This window comes from Lagenorhynchus albirostris, chromosome 10, assembly GCF_949774975.1.
Source record: "Lagenorhynchus albirostris chromosome 10, mLagAlb1.1, whole genome shotgun sequence".
Lineage (NCBI taxonomy): Eukaryota > Metazoa > Chordata > Mammalia > Artiodactyla > Delphinidae > Lagenorhynchus > Lagenorhynchus albirostris.
This window is the reverse complement of record NC_083104.1, coordinates 390,224-403,407: the sequence shown is the minus strand read 5'-3', so window position 1 is coordinate 403,407 and position 13,184 is coordinate 390,224. Positions and strand designations below refer to the sequence as shown.

The 13,184-nt window shown below is 61.6% G+C and overlaps 1 protein-coding gene across 2 annotated transcripts in view; it reads right to left on the bottom strand.

Annotated features, from left to right (window-relative positions):
- Nucleotides 1-4,658: 4,658 nt before the first annotated feature.
- Nucleotides 4,659-13,184, bottom strand: part of ALDH1L1 (aldehyde dehydrogenase 1 family member L1) — a 47,118-nt gene continuing 38,592 nt past the window's right edge. The window contains exons 17-23 of one of the 2 annotated variants that reach the window (XM_060163849.1): nt 12,475-12,568; nt 10,934-11,033; nt 9,617-9,715; nt 8,791-8,956; nt 6,396-6,501; nt 5,723-5,922; nt 4,659-4,899 (exon numbers count right to left, since the gene is read on the bottom strand). In XM_060163849.1, the coding sequence (XP_060019832.1) occupies nt 4,844-4,899; nt 5,723-5,922; nt 6,396-6,501; nt 8,791-8,956; nt 9,617-9,715; nt 10,934-11,033; nt 12,475-12,568 (821 nt within the window). In that variant the 3' untranslated portion in view covers nt 4,659-4,843. The remainder of the gene's footprint in view (nt 4,900-5,722; nt 5,923-6,395; nt 6,502-8,790; nt 8,957-9,616; nt 9,716-10,933; nt 11,034-12,474; nt 12,569-13,184) is intronic. The other variant, XM_060163850.1, reaches the window with a different exon arrangement.

Here is a 13,184-nt window from a genome sequence, read left to right as displayed (position 1 = left end):
ACCTCGTCTCTGGAACCATGTCCTCTGGAGGGAAGGAGGGGAAGGAGCTTACACAGCATTCCCGCCTCACCGCCCCCCACCCCCAGACCCATGGGGCCTCCTCCCTTCGAATCCTCTTTCCTTTATTATGTGGAGCAATCCTGTGACCATGTTTTGATCCTGAACATCCCCACCAGCCCCAATTTTACCACATAGGAGATTTTTTCCTGAATAAATGCAAGGCTTGGCCTCCGGTGAGTTCCAGCTCTTCAAGTCCGATCCGCGGAGAGCCGAGAGCGGCAGCGTGAGCAGCGGGCAACGCCAGCCCTGCTCCCACCGAGCCCTAAGGCTGGAGCAGGGGTGCCCACACCCCAGCTGCCCTGCAGGGGTCGTAGTGGCTGTGGTTGGACGTGTCCTCAGCTCACCTTGCGGAAGGTCCCGAGCACAACTGTCTGAAGCCTACTGCTGTCGATGAAACATTAATCAATGGTCAATGTGGGAAAGAAACAGAAGATTTAATTCGAGCCAACCTGAGGCTTACAACCCGGGAGACGGTCTCTCCGAAAACTCTGAGGACTGTCCTGAAGAGGTGCGGGGGGAGGCCAGCATGTGTGATTCTGACGAAGGGCTACGTGCGCTCAAGCACACAGCTTGGTAGGAGGTCACTGCTATCCACGAGGGACAGATACCTTAATGGTTTTAGTGCTTTTCTAAGTGTGGGAAGAGGTGAGAATCCAGGTTCATAAAAATATTCTCCTGGAAATATCGAACTCTCTGAGGGTCAGTTCTGCCAGTTTTCCTCGAGCCAAAGCGCCTCACCCTGAATTCCTTTCAGCGTGTCCTGGAAGTCAGCGACTGTGGTGGTTGATGACTTCATTCTCGTGGGACTGGGTGGTGGGCAACATTCTTTAGGTCACAACCCCCTCCTTTTTGTCTTAATTTTGACCAAGGTTTTGTCTTGGGGCATTTCATGACCAATGTACCCCATGGCACTAGGAATGCTCATTCCCAGGTCAGGCGAGGATTTCCTCGATAGGCCAATGTGCTGTTACTGGACTAGGCCCTGTTAACAGTAGCCCAAAGCCTCTGGGCCGCCTGCCCTACTAGTCTGTTATGGTCCTGGAAACGGTTCCCTCTTGTAGCTTCTTCCCACATCTAGAGTTACGCTGTTACAATCACTGATCTTCCAGAACTATGAATTTGACAATTGTTTTAGGTCACCTAGTCGTCATTATTTTTATCGGGTTTGGTAATGCAAGAAACAATAATCTTGTAAAATAGGCAGCATACAAGTAATACAGCTAGTGACATTAATACGGTCATAAGTAAGTATTTGAGCTAAGAACTTCTTTTAGGTGCAGCCCAGTATCTCCCCACGTCGTCTGACCAGTCTGTTCTGCACCAATCACTACCTTTAAGGGAAATGATATAGTGGCCTTGCCCATAAAGTCCACCAAAGATGTCTGCACGTACAAGGTGAGTGGTGGGTCATCGTGACCTCTTAGAGGATAAGGAAAGGAATGTTACCTTCTAAGGAGTTCCATGGCTGTCGCCAGAAGGAGGAACGTGGATTTCTGTGGCTGAGCAGATATTTCTGCCATTGGGGAGGTCAGGTTACACCCAACGCAGATGCCCATGCACACTAGTGGGGAGGGAGGAGGCCAAGGGCAGAGAAGAAGTTTAATTTTTTCTTGTCTTGCCTTAAAATACGAATTTAATTTCATCACCACCCTGTGTAAAATCGTGTAAGACAGCGGTCATCACATTGTAAAATGTGTTTTAGGAAGACTCGTGAGATGAATTCCGTTCTCTTCTCCAGAAACACAAGCTTGTTTCTGTCGCACAGACACCGCGAATTAGGTCACTGATCAGGTTTCCTCACACTCTCGGCAGCTGGAAAGCCCTGACTAAACTGCGCTCCAGCTTTAGGAGCGGATAGGGTTTCCCTGCAGGCAGTGTGGGAGCCACCGCGTTCCTGCTCACCTTCCTAGCGCCCTTCTCTGCCCTGATTCACCCACGCATATGTTAATTGTATTATTTTTCTAAGCTGCCTTGAACTCGTCTGTCAACTCGGTGAGGACAAATGCATTTAAACATCATAAAAAGGGAGGGGCAAGTTCACTGTCTCCATGTAACGGGCTGCTGGCGGGTCCCCTCCGGGCGCCGCCCAGCCTTATCTGCTTGTTGGGAAAACGCCATCAGGCCGCTTCCAGCCCGCCCCAGGGGAGGAGGGAGGGAGTGACAGCCTGAGCCCCGACTCCCCTTGCAGGCCGCCGAGCCCCCGGAGGGGCAGCTCCACGTTCGCTGGAGCTCTGTCCACTTGACTGGGCTCTGCGGCCACTGCCCGGCTGCAAAGGACGCTGGGAACTCTGCATCCTTCACGCAGCCGTGTGCTCGGGTACAAGTTGAGAGTTCTATGACTTAGGAAAGAAGGGAAAGAAATGGCAGATAACTCAGTCTTATTCTCCTTACTGTGAGATACTAGAAAATACATGTTTTCTCTGCCCCAGCTCCTGGCACAGAGCCCCTGAACCCCTGTAATTTCCTAAATGATAAGAACACTGGGAACATCTTTTGTTCACCGAGGCGACTCTCGGGGGCTCCTGGTGGGGTTGGTCACCAGAAAGACGAGGCCAGGATGAGAAGCTTCCGATTCTCAGCTCCTCTCCCGCCCCCCACCATCCTCCAGAGAGGGGAGAGGGGCCGCGAATGGAGTTGATGATGGATCACGCTTACACGAAGAAGGCACAAAATACCCCAACAGGACAGGGTCCAGGGGCTGAGCACAGCCACACCGGGAGGGTGGCACCCCCAAGTCCATGGGACAGAAGCTCCCGTGCTCAGACCCTCCCAGGCCTCGCCCTACGTACTCCGCCATTCATCTGTTTCCTTTATCACGTCCTTTAACGAACTGATACATGTAGGTGTTTCCCTGAGTTCTGTGAGCTGCTCTAGCAAATGGACTGAACCCAAGGAGGGGGTCGTGGGAGCCTCTGCTGTATAGCCACGTCAGACAGAAGTTGTAGGTAACCTGGGGGCCCTGCTTGGGATGGGCACCCGGGGGGGAGTGCTGTGGGGCTGAGCCCTCAATCTGTGGGGTCTGACACCAGCTCCGGGCAGCAGTGGCAGAATTTGGTTAAATTGCAGGACACTCAGCTGGTGTCACGGGACCAGCCCCCCGACATCTAGCGACCAGAAGTGACCTGTTCTGTGTGGAAGTGAAGGAGCCTCACTGGAGAGACAGACGCGGGCGGGAGAACTGGGTGCTTTTCTTATACACTTGCCTGTGGCTTCTGAAGGATTCCTGAATCCCTTCTGGAGACAGGATTCAGGACAAAGCCAGGCGCTGCCTCGCACCCGAACCAGGATTCTCAAGTGCAGCTTAGTCGCCCGGCCGGCCAAGCCCTGGGCCACGGGGAGGAAGGTGTTTCCTAGCTCGACCTGGGCGAGGACGGGCTGTGCTCCAGGCCCTGCCTGCTCTTCTGCCTGCGGGGCTGTTTTCAGGGAAGCCAGGCTGACCTCTGGGGACCCTGCAGGCTCCCACCTGGCGAGGGGGGCAGTAGACCAGCTGCTGAGGGCCAAGCCTGCTGCAGAGCCCGGAATCTGCTGTGGACGCCCTGGCCCTGGGGTCGGGGGGTTGGAGGCGAAGCAACGGGGACCCAGCAAAGGGGCAGGAGTGGGAGTGTCACTCCAGTTAGGAGATAATAAGGCAGGTCCATGTCCCCTCAGACAGGGCCGGTCCCCTCCACCGTGGGTCCTCACGAATGGCCCCAGGCAGGGGACAGAGTCCAGAGACGAAACACATTTCTCCCCTCTGTGGGCCATGAGACTGGAGACACGGCACCAGACCGGGCGGCTGGCCCTGCCTCAGGCAGGCAGGTGGGCATGGGGCGGGGTCTGGCTCCGGGGCCGCGTCGCCCCTCGAGGCGGGGTTGCTGGTTCTTCCGGACCCCTAAGGAGGTCGGGGGATAAGAGAGGACACAGGGAGAGAGGCCGCCCCAAGGCAGAGCGGGGCCCGGGGGCAGCCTGCTGCCCAGACCAGCCCCGGAGCGAGTCTGGGACCCCTGCCTGCTCGGAGTTGCTGGGCTGTTCTGCCGGCAGGCGTGTCTGAGGTCCTCGCTCCTGGGATCTGAGAACAACGACGTCCACTCAGCCCCCTGGTTTATAAACGGGTGAAACCGTGGGCCAGGGGAAGGGTTAAGTGACCCACACGTGGGGCGGGGGCAGGGAGGCTGTGTGCAGGTAGCGTCTAGGGAGCAAGGAACCCGCTCCTCATGGCTCTTCTGCCACTCCCCAGGGAGGTCAGGACGCTGAGGGCCGGACGGACGGAGAGGAAGGCCGCATGGCGGGGCAGGGAGGCCGCCGGGCCCCAGAAGACACAGGCAGGGCGAAGGGGGAGGACGCCCATTGGGGGGGGCCGTGGACGGGTCTGCTCGGCATGGGGGGAGGGTCTGGCCACTTGCTGGGGAGGCGCCCGCGGCCCAGCCTGCTTCCTCCCTGGCGTCTCCCGGGGTCACCCCAACAGACGTGCGTCCTAACTTCATCTCAGCACCCGGTTTCTGAGGCGGGAGTCGACACCCCGCCCAGGAGGGCGCCTGGCTCTCCCGAGCCCGGCCAGCTGGCCCGAGAGCAGGACCTGCTCGGAGGGCCTGGGCACACAGACGCGCCGGGACGCAGGGTGCCAGCCAGAACCTTTATTCGCACGGGGTCACTTTCTGCCCGAGACGACGGCCGCGCTGACGGGACAGGATGGGGGTCCCAGATGGGGACAGGGGTGCAGGCAGGAGGCCTCCACCACGTTCATGGAGGGGCTGTGCACTGCAGGGGGCGAGCCCACAGCCGGGGACACATCCTGAGGCCCTCCTCAGTACTCGAAGGTAACCGTCTTGACCCGCAGGTACTCATTCAGAGCCGCCTCTCCTGCAAGACACCGCGAGCCCGGGAGCAACGTCACGGTCCCGGCAGCGCTGTGGTCTCATGACCCCGTTGGCCCCGTAGCTGAGAAGCGCATTGTGCTCTCCTGCACCTTCGCACCCCCCCCCCCCGCCCCGCTGGAAGCCTGACGTCAGAGTTGATCCCCGACTAGTCCTAACCCCCAGCTTCTGGCTTCCACAGTGGCGGGAAGCGGGGAGTGGGACCCAGCCTACATTACAGAGCAGCCAGGGAAAGAGGGGTGCCGGGCAGAAGTCCTCTTCCCTGGGCAGGCAGGCCCAGTGACACCGTCTCTACACTGGGACTCACGTCACCACATCGGGCACGCTCGGCCCCCACGGGTTCCCCTCTCTGAAGCCTGAGCCCTGACCGCGGACCCAGGTCCCGCAATCCGGCCGTTGCCTGCCTCCCTGGCCTCCTGCCCGCCCCTGGGCCCACTCCAGCACTCGGCCTCTCTCTGCAGCTCCAAGACCAAAGCTGGTTCCCTCAGGACCCGCCGTCCCCTCTGGCAGGAATGCACGAACCTGGGCCTTCACGGCAGCTCCTCCAGCCACTCAGGTCTCAGCCCAGAGGACACCTCCTCAGGGAGGCCCACCTGGCCCCCAGCTAAAGCCACCCTCCAGCCTCCTGTTCAGATCGCTCTGTCTGGACGGCTTCCAGCAGGATCTGGCTTCCAGCCCCACTCATCACCGATCCCCTCCCGGCAAGAAGTGAGCAGCCATCTCGTCAGCTCCACCCCTGGCCCCTGGGACCGAGCGGACTAACCGACGTTTGTTGAATGGATAAATGAAAGCGGGCACGATCAGGTTACCCAGGTCTTTGCCAAATCCCGACTGCTTGAAGCCTCCGAAGGGAGCGGCCACGTCGGTCTTGTTGTACGTGTTGACGAACACGGTGCCCGCCTCTAGCTTGTCGCTGACGTACAGGGCCTTGCTGATGTCCCTGGTGAAGACGCCAGAGGCCAGGCCGAACTCTGTGGCGTTGGCCCGAGACAGCACCGCATCCACGTCGCTGCAGGGAAAAGCCAGGAGGGCCTCCGTGAGGAGGGCAAGGGTCCAGCCCTGGACGTGGGACCCAGAGAGACCTGCGCCCCCCGCCCCAGGGGGGAGCCCGACACGGCCGGCACAGGGCACAGACCGGTCGGCCCCACTGACCAAACTGCAGATTCACAAGCGAAACAAACAATGGTTGCTATTCTGGCCACCGAGGTTTGGCTGGCTCATGACGCAGCCGTGGGTGCTCAGAGCTGAACCCAGCACGCCGTGGAGACGCCCAGAGAGACGCGGAGGACACTCCTGGTGGGCCCAGCCGCCCTGCGGTCCCCTGGGGTCCCCACCCCCGCGGCTGCGAGGAGTTTGCGAGATCCGGGCTGCGTCCACAGCCCCCACCCGTCTGAGCTCCCCTCCCGGCCCCGCAGCTCACGTGAAGACCCCAGTAACAAGGGCAAGAGTCAGGCTGTCATGAGCCATAAGTGGGCTCCCTACCCGCTGGCAAACCGAGAGATGATCATGACGGGCCCGAAGGACTCCTCCCGGGCTATGAACATGTGGTCCTCCACGTCCGTGAAGACGGTTGGCTCGAAGAAGAAACCTGTGGTGGAGACAGAGGAGTTCGTGACACTGTGGGTGGCTTTCCTGCCCCAGGCGCACGAGTCCTGACCCTCACAGCCTTTCAACTAAGCGCTCTAAGCACAGTGAGGTGATGCTGGGAGCTGGTCTGTCCACCGCCAGGGCTGCCGCTCGCAGCCGGATGAAACCTGGGTTTTTCTAGTGACCTTTAGTCTGAAAGCACATCTGGATCCTTCGGCCAGTGCAGCCTCCGGAAGGCCCTCCGTCGGCCCTGTGGAGGGGGGCTTGGACAGAGGTCCTGGTGGACAGGTCCTCCCAGGACAGCCTCCCCATCCTTCCTGATCCTGCGGGGTGGGCACTGCCTGCCCGGGGGTAGGGGCCGGTGCTCTCGGCCAGACACACCTTCTCCCATTCTGACTGCCGCCCCACAGGCCCTGGCTGCCCCACAAAACCATTTCTGGCGGCAGAAAGGCGTTCTCTGACTACTTCTCCTCTGGACATAGAGCTGCGGGCCCTGAGACCCGCTGGACTAAGCTTTAATTTGGCCTGATTTAGGGAAAACCAAGAGACTTGAAATTTTCTACCTCCAGTGTTCAGAAGAACAAAAAAAATTTTATCTTTAATAAAATATTTCGTATTTTTATAAACTATATTTTAACAGTAATTACAATTTCTAAAACATGAGTCGTGTATGAACACATGTTGACCCCTGGGGTGTGGCCTGTATTCACCCTGCCTGCAAAGGAAATGTGCCCCCAGGTCCCCGTGCTCCGGGGTGGCCAGTCTCCGCCCACACCCCCATCCCCCCTGCGTGCCGGGCCCCGGGAAGGAGGGCTGCACGCCCGGGATCCCTCATTCTCTGGCCTCCAGGTGGGTGGGCCACTGGGAGAAGCCTGTATTCACAGCACTGTCCCCCATGGGGGCCCTCAGGCCAGGGGGTGGTGGGGAGCGGGCCCCATGGTTCCTGGGTGCTGCAGCCCTAGCTGCTCTGCAAAGGTGCCTTCACGTCATGTCAGCCCCAGACTCTGGCTTCGTGGAAGCCCAAGTTCGTGGGGGCAGGGAAGAGGGCAAGCAGACAGCGGTGGCACAGTGGCTACATAAGCTCTGTGCAGGTACGAGGTGCCGAGGAACGCCCGAGACCTGCGGGAGCACCACAGCCTGAGCCCGAGGTCACCTGAGTGATGAGGTCACCAGGTGGGGACGCTCAGGAGGCACCTGTAAGCGGAGGAGCAGCCAGCACACGAGTAGGAAGATGCCGGGCGTACTTGGAGGGAGAGTTAAGGGCCGCAGGTTGGACACAGGTGGGGAGACACGCCGGGGTGAGCTTGCCTCTGTGGAGGCGCTCACCGTGGGAGGGTTTCGGCACGGGAGACACACAGCCAGACGCGGCAGCCGCATAAATGCATGACTGGGGGCTCAGGAGGCCCCCAGGACCCCCGTTCCGGTCCAGACTCAGGGGAGAGTTGGCACGATGGTGGCGGGGGAGATCTCCAGGTTTGAGAGAATCGGGCAATTAATTAAGAGCTGGGGTCAAGAAAGGGAGGAGCCTGGAATCCGCTCCCTCCTTCCCTCCTTCACGCCATCGGGCGGACAGGCTGGCATGAGGCTCGGTGCCGGCACCAAGGGTTGGATGGTGAGGGTGTAGGAAACAGACGTGTGCCTGACAGGGGGAGCAGGAGGTCCGAGGGGAAGCAGCCCAGATCGTCCGAACCTGCTGCTCCGGCTTCTCGGGCTCGGTGACTGGACCGGACCGAAGATTCTAGAGGGGCAGGTGTGTGTCTGGGGTCAGGTCAGGGCTGGGGATGCTGTGACAGGGTGGACTTGGCACCACTGAGACTCAGGGGCCTGGGTGACGTGCAAGCGGAGGGGTCCAGGGCTCAGGAGTCTGGGTGAGGAGACAAGTCCTGGGCGGGTCTGAGCCACTGCAGGGTGAGAGACCCCCCAGGGAAAGTGTCCAAGCTCAGGACAGACCCGGGGCTCTCCCTACATTTAAGGGACAGGCGGAGAGGGGGTTTCCGGCCAAGAGTGGCCATGGAGGAGTGATGGCCAAAGATAGGCAAACCATGGAATCCAGCACCACGGATCCACGGGAGGAAAGAGTTTCCAGGATGCGGAGATGCTTGGGCAACCAGGGCCTCATCTTACCAGCCCCACACCTGACCTGGCAGGTGTCCAAAGAGCCAAGGTGCCCCCCAACCCCGACGTCCCAGATTGGGGGCGGGAGCCTAGGAGCCTGGCCCTGCGACGCCTGCCCCGGAGGCCATGCCACCGCTGTCTTGGCTTGCCCACGTGGCCAGGAGGGCTGACTGACCTGGCCGGGGGACTTGGTTCCCACCACAGACCAGCGTGGCCCCTTCCTTCACACCGCGCTGGCAGTACTCCACCAGCTTCTGGAGGTGGGCCTCATGGTTCTGTGGCCCGTGGCTGGTGTCCCGGTCGAGGGGGCTGCCGATCTTCATCTTCCCCACCTCCTCCACCTGCAAAGGTCCTCCCCGTCAGGGTCGCCCGGTGCCGTGGCTCCTGACCAGTCGCCGCCTGACCCGCCTCCCACGTGTGCCTTTTCAGCGACCAACCGCTGGCCCCTGAAGAAAGTCCACACGCAGGGCTCTGACTCCCGGGACCATATTCTGGTTCCAAACCTGCCTTCCAGGCTGCAGCCCCCAGTGCACCCTCCGTGCAAGGAGACCTGGGCCTGGCGCCGGGGGCTGGGATGACGCAGATGGGCAGAGAGGTGGGAGTTGGGGGGGGCGCGCGCGGGGGCAGCACAGGGAGGTCCTGCACCCGACCTCCCAGACGGAGGAGCTACAGGCCACGGGGTGGGGAAACAAGACAATGATGCCCCGTGACAAGGTGGGCAGACAGAGCGGCGTGCAGGGGCTGCACCTGGACTCCCCCCAGCCCGGCCCCATGTCTGTTCGCCCGGGTTGCACCGGGAGGGTCCCGCCCGAACACGGGCCCCACTGCTCACGTCAGGGGAGCCGCGGGGTTGCCGTTTCTCGCCGAAATAATAAAAACCAGGGAAGACTTGTCACAGCACCCCCGACCAGGTGGATGGCGCCTGGCCTGGCCCTGGCTCTGCCCGCCAAGGCCCTGTACCCGGTGAGTGGGCAGTTCCCAGGCCCTGCGGCACAACTTACCACCCTCTGAACAAACTGGTCGTGAATCGAGTCCTCTACAAAGAGCCGGCCGGCGGCGATGCAGTTCTCACCTTTGTTGAAGAAGACGGAGCTCATTCCCTTCGCAGAAGAGGTGACAGGGCTGGGTTACAACCCCCGGGCGCCAGCCCCCAGCCCCCACTGGGCCCCGGTGCCCCCTCGTCGGGAAGGGGAAGGAGGCAGGTGTCCTGACCTCCTGCGGCCGTCCAGGCTCACCAGCACTGGGCACCATCCCCGGAGACGAGCGGCCACAGGGGAACAAGCAGGAAGTGAGGCCGCTGGGGGACCAGGCCAGCGGGGGGAGCACGAGCGGGCGTGCAGTGGGGGAGCCTGGACACCCCGCAGGCTGGGTGGGCTCCCGGGCATGACGGGGCTCAGGACTGCGCTCCTGGAGCTGGGCCTGGAGACGGGGTCTGCGCCCTGAAGCAGGCGGCGGGGGTGGGCCTCTCGGGAGGGATGGTGCCTGCCCAGGCCCGAGTCCCGAATAAACGTCCTCAGAGGCCCCAGGGAGCCTGCTCTTTGGACCTGGGGGGCCGGGGGTCGGGGGAGGGAGGGAGGGAGGGAGAGCCATTCAGGCTCAGCTCTCCTGGAAGAAGCTGCGACTGCACTGCCCAGAGACACACACAGGCCTGCGGCCTGGCAGCATCGGCCTCTGCTCGGCCGACAGTCTCCCTCGGTCTCCCCTCTAATGAGGCTGCAGCCCCCCCCACGCGGTGCCGGGCTCACTCCTCCGAGGCACAGCAGCACTTGGATGGGGTGGGGGTGTCTGGGCACCTGGCTGAGCGTGGCCTGACCGGCCTGCTCCCCCTGGTGTGCAGAGGTGTGATGACGACAGTGACAGTGTCAGGACTACTGACCCACCGCACCTGCCACGTGGTCCACGCCCTTCAGACATGACAGCTGAATCCCGTATGCCCATCCTGCCCCATCGTCCCGGTGAGAGCGCAAGGCCCAGAAAGGCTAAGTGACTTCCCGACGCAGCCCAGCAAGTCCATGGCAGCGCTGGGCAAGTGTGGGCGGCCGCTGCCAGCAGGGTCCCGCCCAAGTGCCCAGGGCTCTGCTTGCTTCTCTGTGGGACGGGAAACTTGGCCGTGCTGATTTCACAACAGACGGAACCCTGGCTCACGTTTCCCCATCTTTGAAGCTGACTGCAGTTATGAAACTTCTTGGGGGTCTGTTCTGTAAGGTACATGCCACTCCTTGGCCCCAAGGCCTCTTCCTTCCTTCTCTGCGGTCCAGGATGCCTGTGCATCTGCCCGTGGACCCTGAGCCCCGGCCCCCGCCCTCCACGGCCCTCACCATCTGCACGGCCTTGCGGAGGTCGCAGTCAGCAAAGATGATGAGGGGAGACTTCCCGCCCAGCTCCAGGGAGACCTTCTTCACGTTGCTCAGGGCACAGCTGAAGGGAACAGAGTTGGCTAGCTGGGTCCCGGAGCCCGGGACACGGGGTGGCGGGGGGAGAGCCAGGTGAGGGACGAGAGCAGCTCCAGAGCACGCTTCACTCAAAAGGACGGTGGAGGGTCCGGGCTGGGGGGAGCCCCGTGTGACCCAGGCCGCGCCTTCCCCCGTCACTCTCCCCTCGTCCCCCCGCTTTCCCCAGCTCCCTGCCGCCTTCCTAGCCCAGCACCCCAGCCCAGCCCTGCCCCAGGCCTTGCTCCCACGGGCACCCCTGCACCCCTCCCCTTGCAGACGATCCTCTAGGTCAGCCTCGCTGTCTTCAGGCCTGACCCCAAGAGGAGGCCACGCAGAGCCACTCTGATGGGCACCCGTGTGGTGCCCGTTCAAGAAGGGGCACATGGCCCCCACCTCAGGGCTGAGGGGTACAGAGGCCTGTGGGAGCCAGGGCAGGGGCAGGGCTGCAGCTTTAATCCCCATGGAGATGCCCCGCCACAGCTGGACCGTCCCGGGAGGTCCCATGCGTGACCCTCGGAGCACAGCAGTCACGGCGGTCAGGTGTCCTCAGAGAAAGGGCTTGGAGACCCTGCAGGTCAGACTGCACAGCAGCCCCAGCTCCTCTCCCTTTGCACCTGTCACTCAAAGTGCAGACGTCTGCCCAGACCTCACCCCAGAAATTCAGCTGCACTGGCGGGGGGGGGGGGGTTCAGGCACCCTGCGAGGCCTGGGGCAGCCAGAGCTGCAGCTGCTGTCCTGGGGTCCGGCCCCATCGACCTCTCCAAGCTCGTCAGCAGCCTGGACCAGAACCACTGACATGCCAACTTCCTTCACGGGACCGGGGGAAACAGGCCTGGAAGGGTCAGAGCTCGGCCCATGTCGTGTCATAAATCAGCAACACGACCCAGCGGGTTTGAGGCTGGCGTCCAAGCACTAAGCCGGGAGCGGGCCTCGGCCAGCGCTGGTCAGCAGGAGAGGGCAAACGCCTCCCATACCAGCCGCAGGACGTGGTAATTTTTGTTTAGTGGCCACGTTAAAAGCAAGCTCAAAAGAATCCAGTAAAATTAATTCTATTTAAGCCCATTAATAATAATATCATTTCAACTGGTAACCTATATAGAAACTGTCGCGATGCTCTACTCTGCTAAGTTTCCGAGATCCGTGTCCCTCATGCTCACAGCTCGTCTCAATCCCGAGCAGCTCCGTCCCCAGCAGCTGAGCTTGCTCATGGCCCTGGATCGCTGTGAAGCCCCCGCCCCTCGCTGGTCCCACCCCGCTGCACCGGCCTGACCGAGGGCTCATCAGACTCATGGAATAAGGGTCTGCAGTGGCCCCACCCTGTGACAGCCACAGGCTCGGGCTCACGCACAGCACTGTCCGCTTCACACGTGGGACCAGACGCCATCGGCCCCGCAGTGCTGGCCCCTCCACTCACTCCAACCGCCTACCTTTTCATGATACGCTTTCCCACCTCGGTGGAGCCCGTGAACGCGATTTTCCGCACATCGGGATGGTCCGAGAGTCTCTGGCCGACCACTGAGCCTGGGGAAGAAGTGGGCGGGGATAAGGATGGCCATGGTGCCAGGGCGAGGCAGGGGTCCGGCCACCCTCCTCCAGCCCGTCCTCCCATGGACAGAGCTCGGGGCCCACGTGCCAGGGCCTCAGCACCCCCGAGCTCACCGCGCCTTGGTCCCTGGTGTGGGCAGAACTGTGTCTCCCCAAATTCACAGGCTGTAGTCCTGACCCCTGACCTCAGCTGTGACTGTACTGGATGTAGAGTCTTTAAAGACGTGACTGAATTAAATGAGGTCATTAGGGTGGCCTTAAACCAATACGACCCGTGTCCGTATGAGAAGAGGAGACAAGGACACACAAAGACACAGACGACCATGTGGGGACGCAGAGAGAAGGGTGAAAGCCCCCAACCAGTACGCATTACCCCTCCTGTGGGGATGCCTGGACTCCTGGCCGCCCCACACTCCACGACCCCCCACGCCATGCCAGGCCTGCAGGGACCCTCCCCAACGTGGCCAGCGCCTACTGACCCTCCTGGACCTGCAGGGACCCTCCCCAACGTGGCCAGCGCCTACTGACCCTCCTGGACCTGCAGGGACCCTCCCCAACGTGGCCAGCGCCTACTGACCCTCCTGGACCTGCA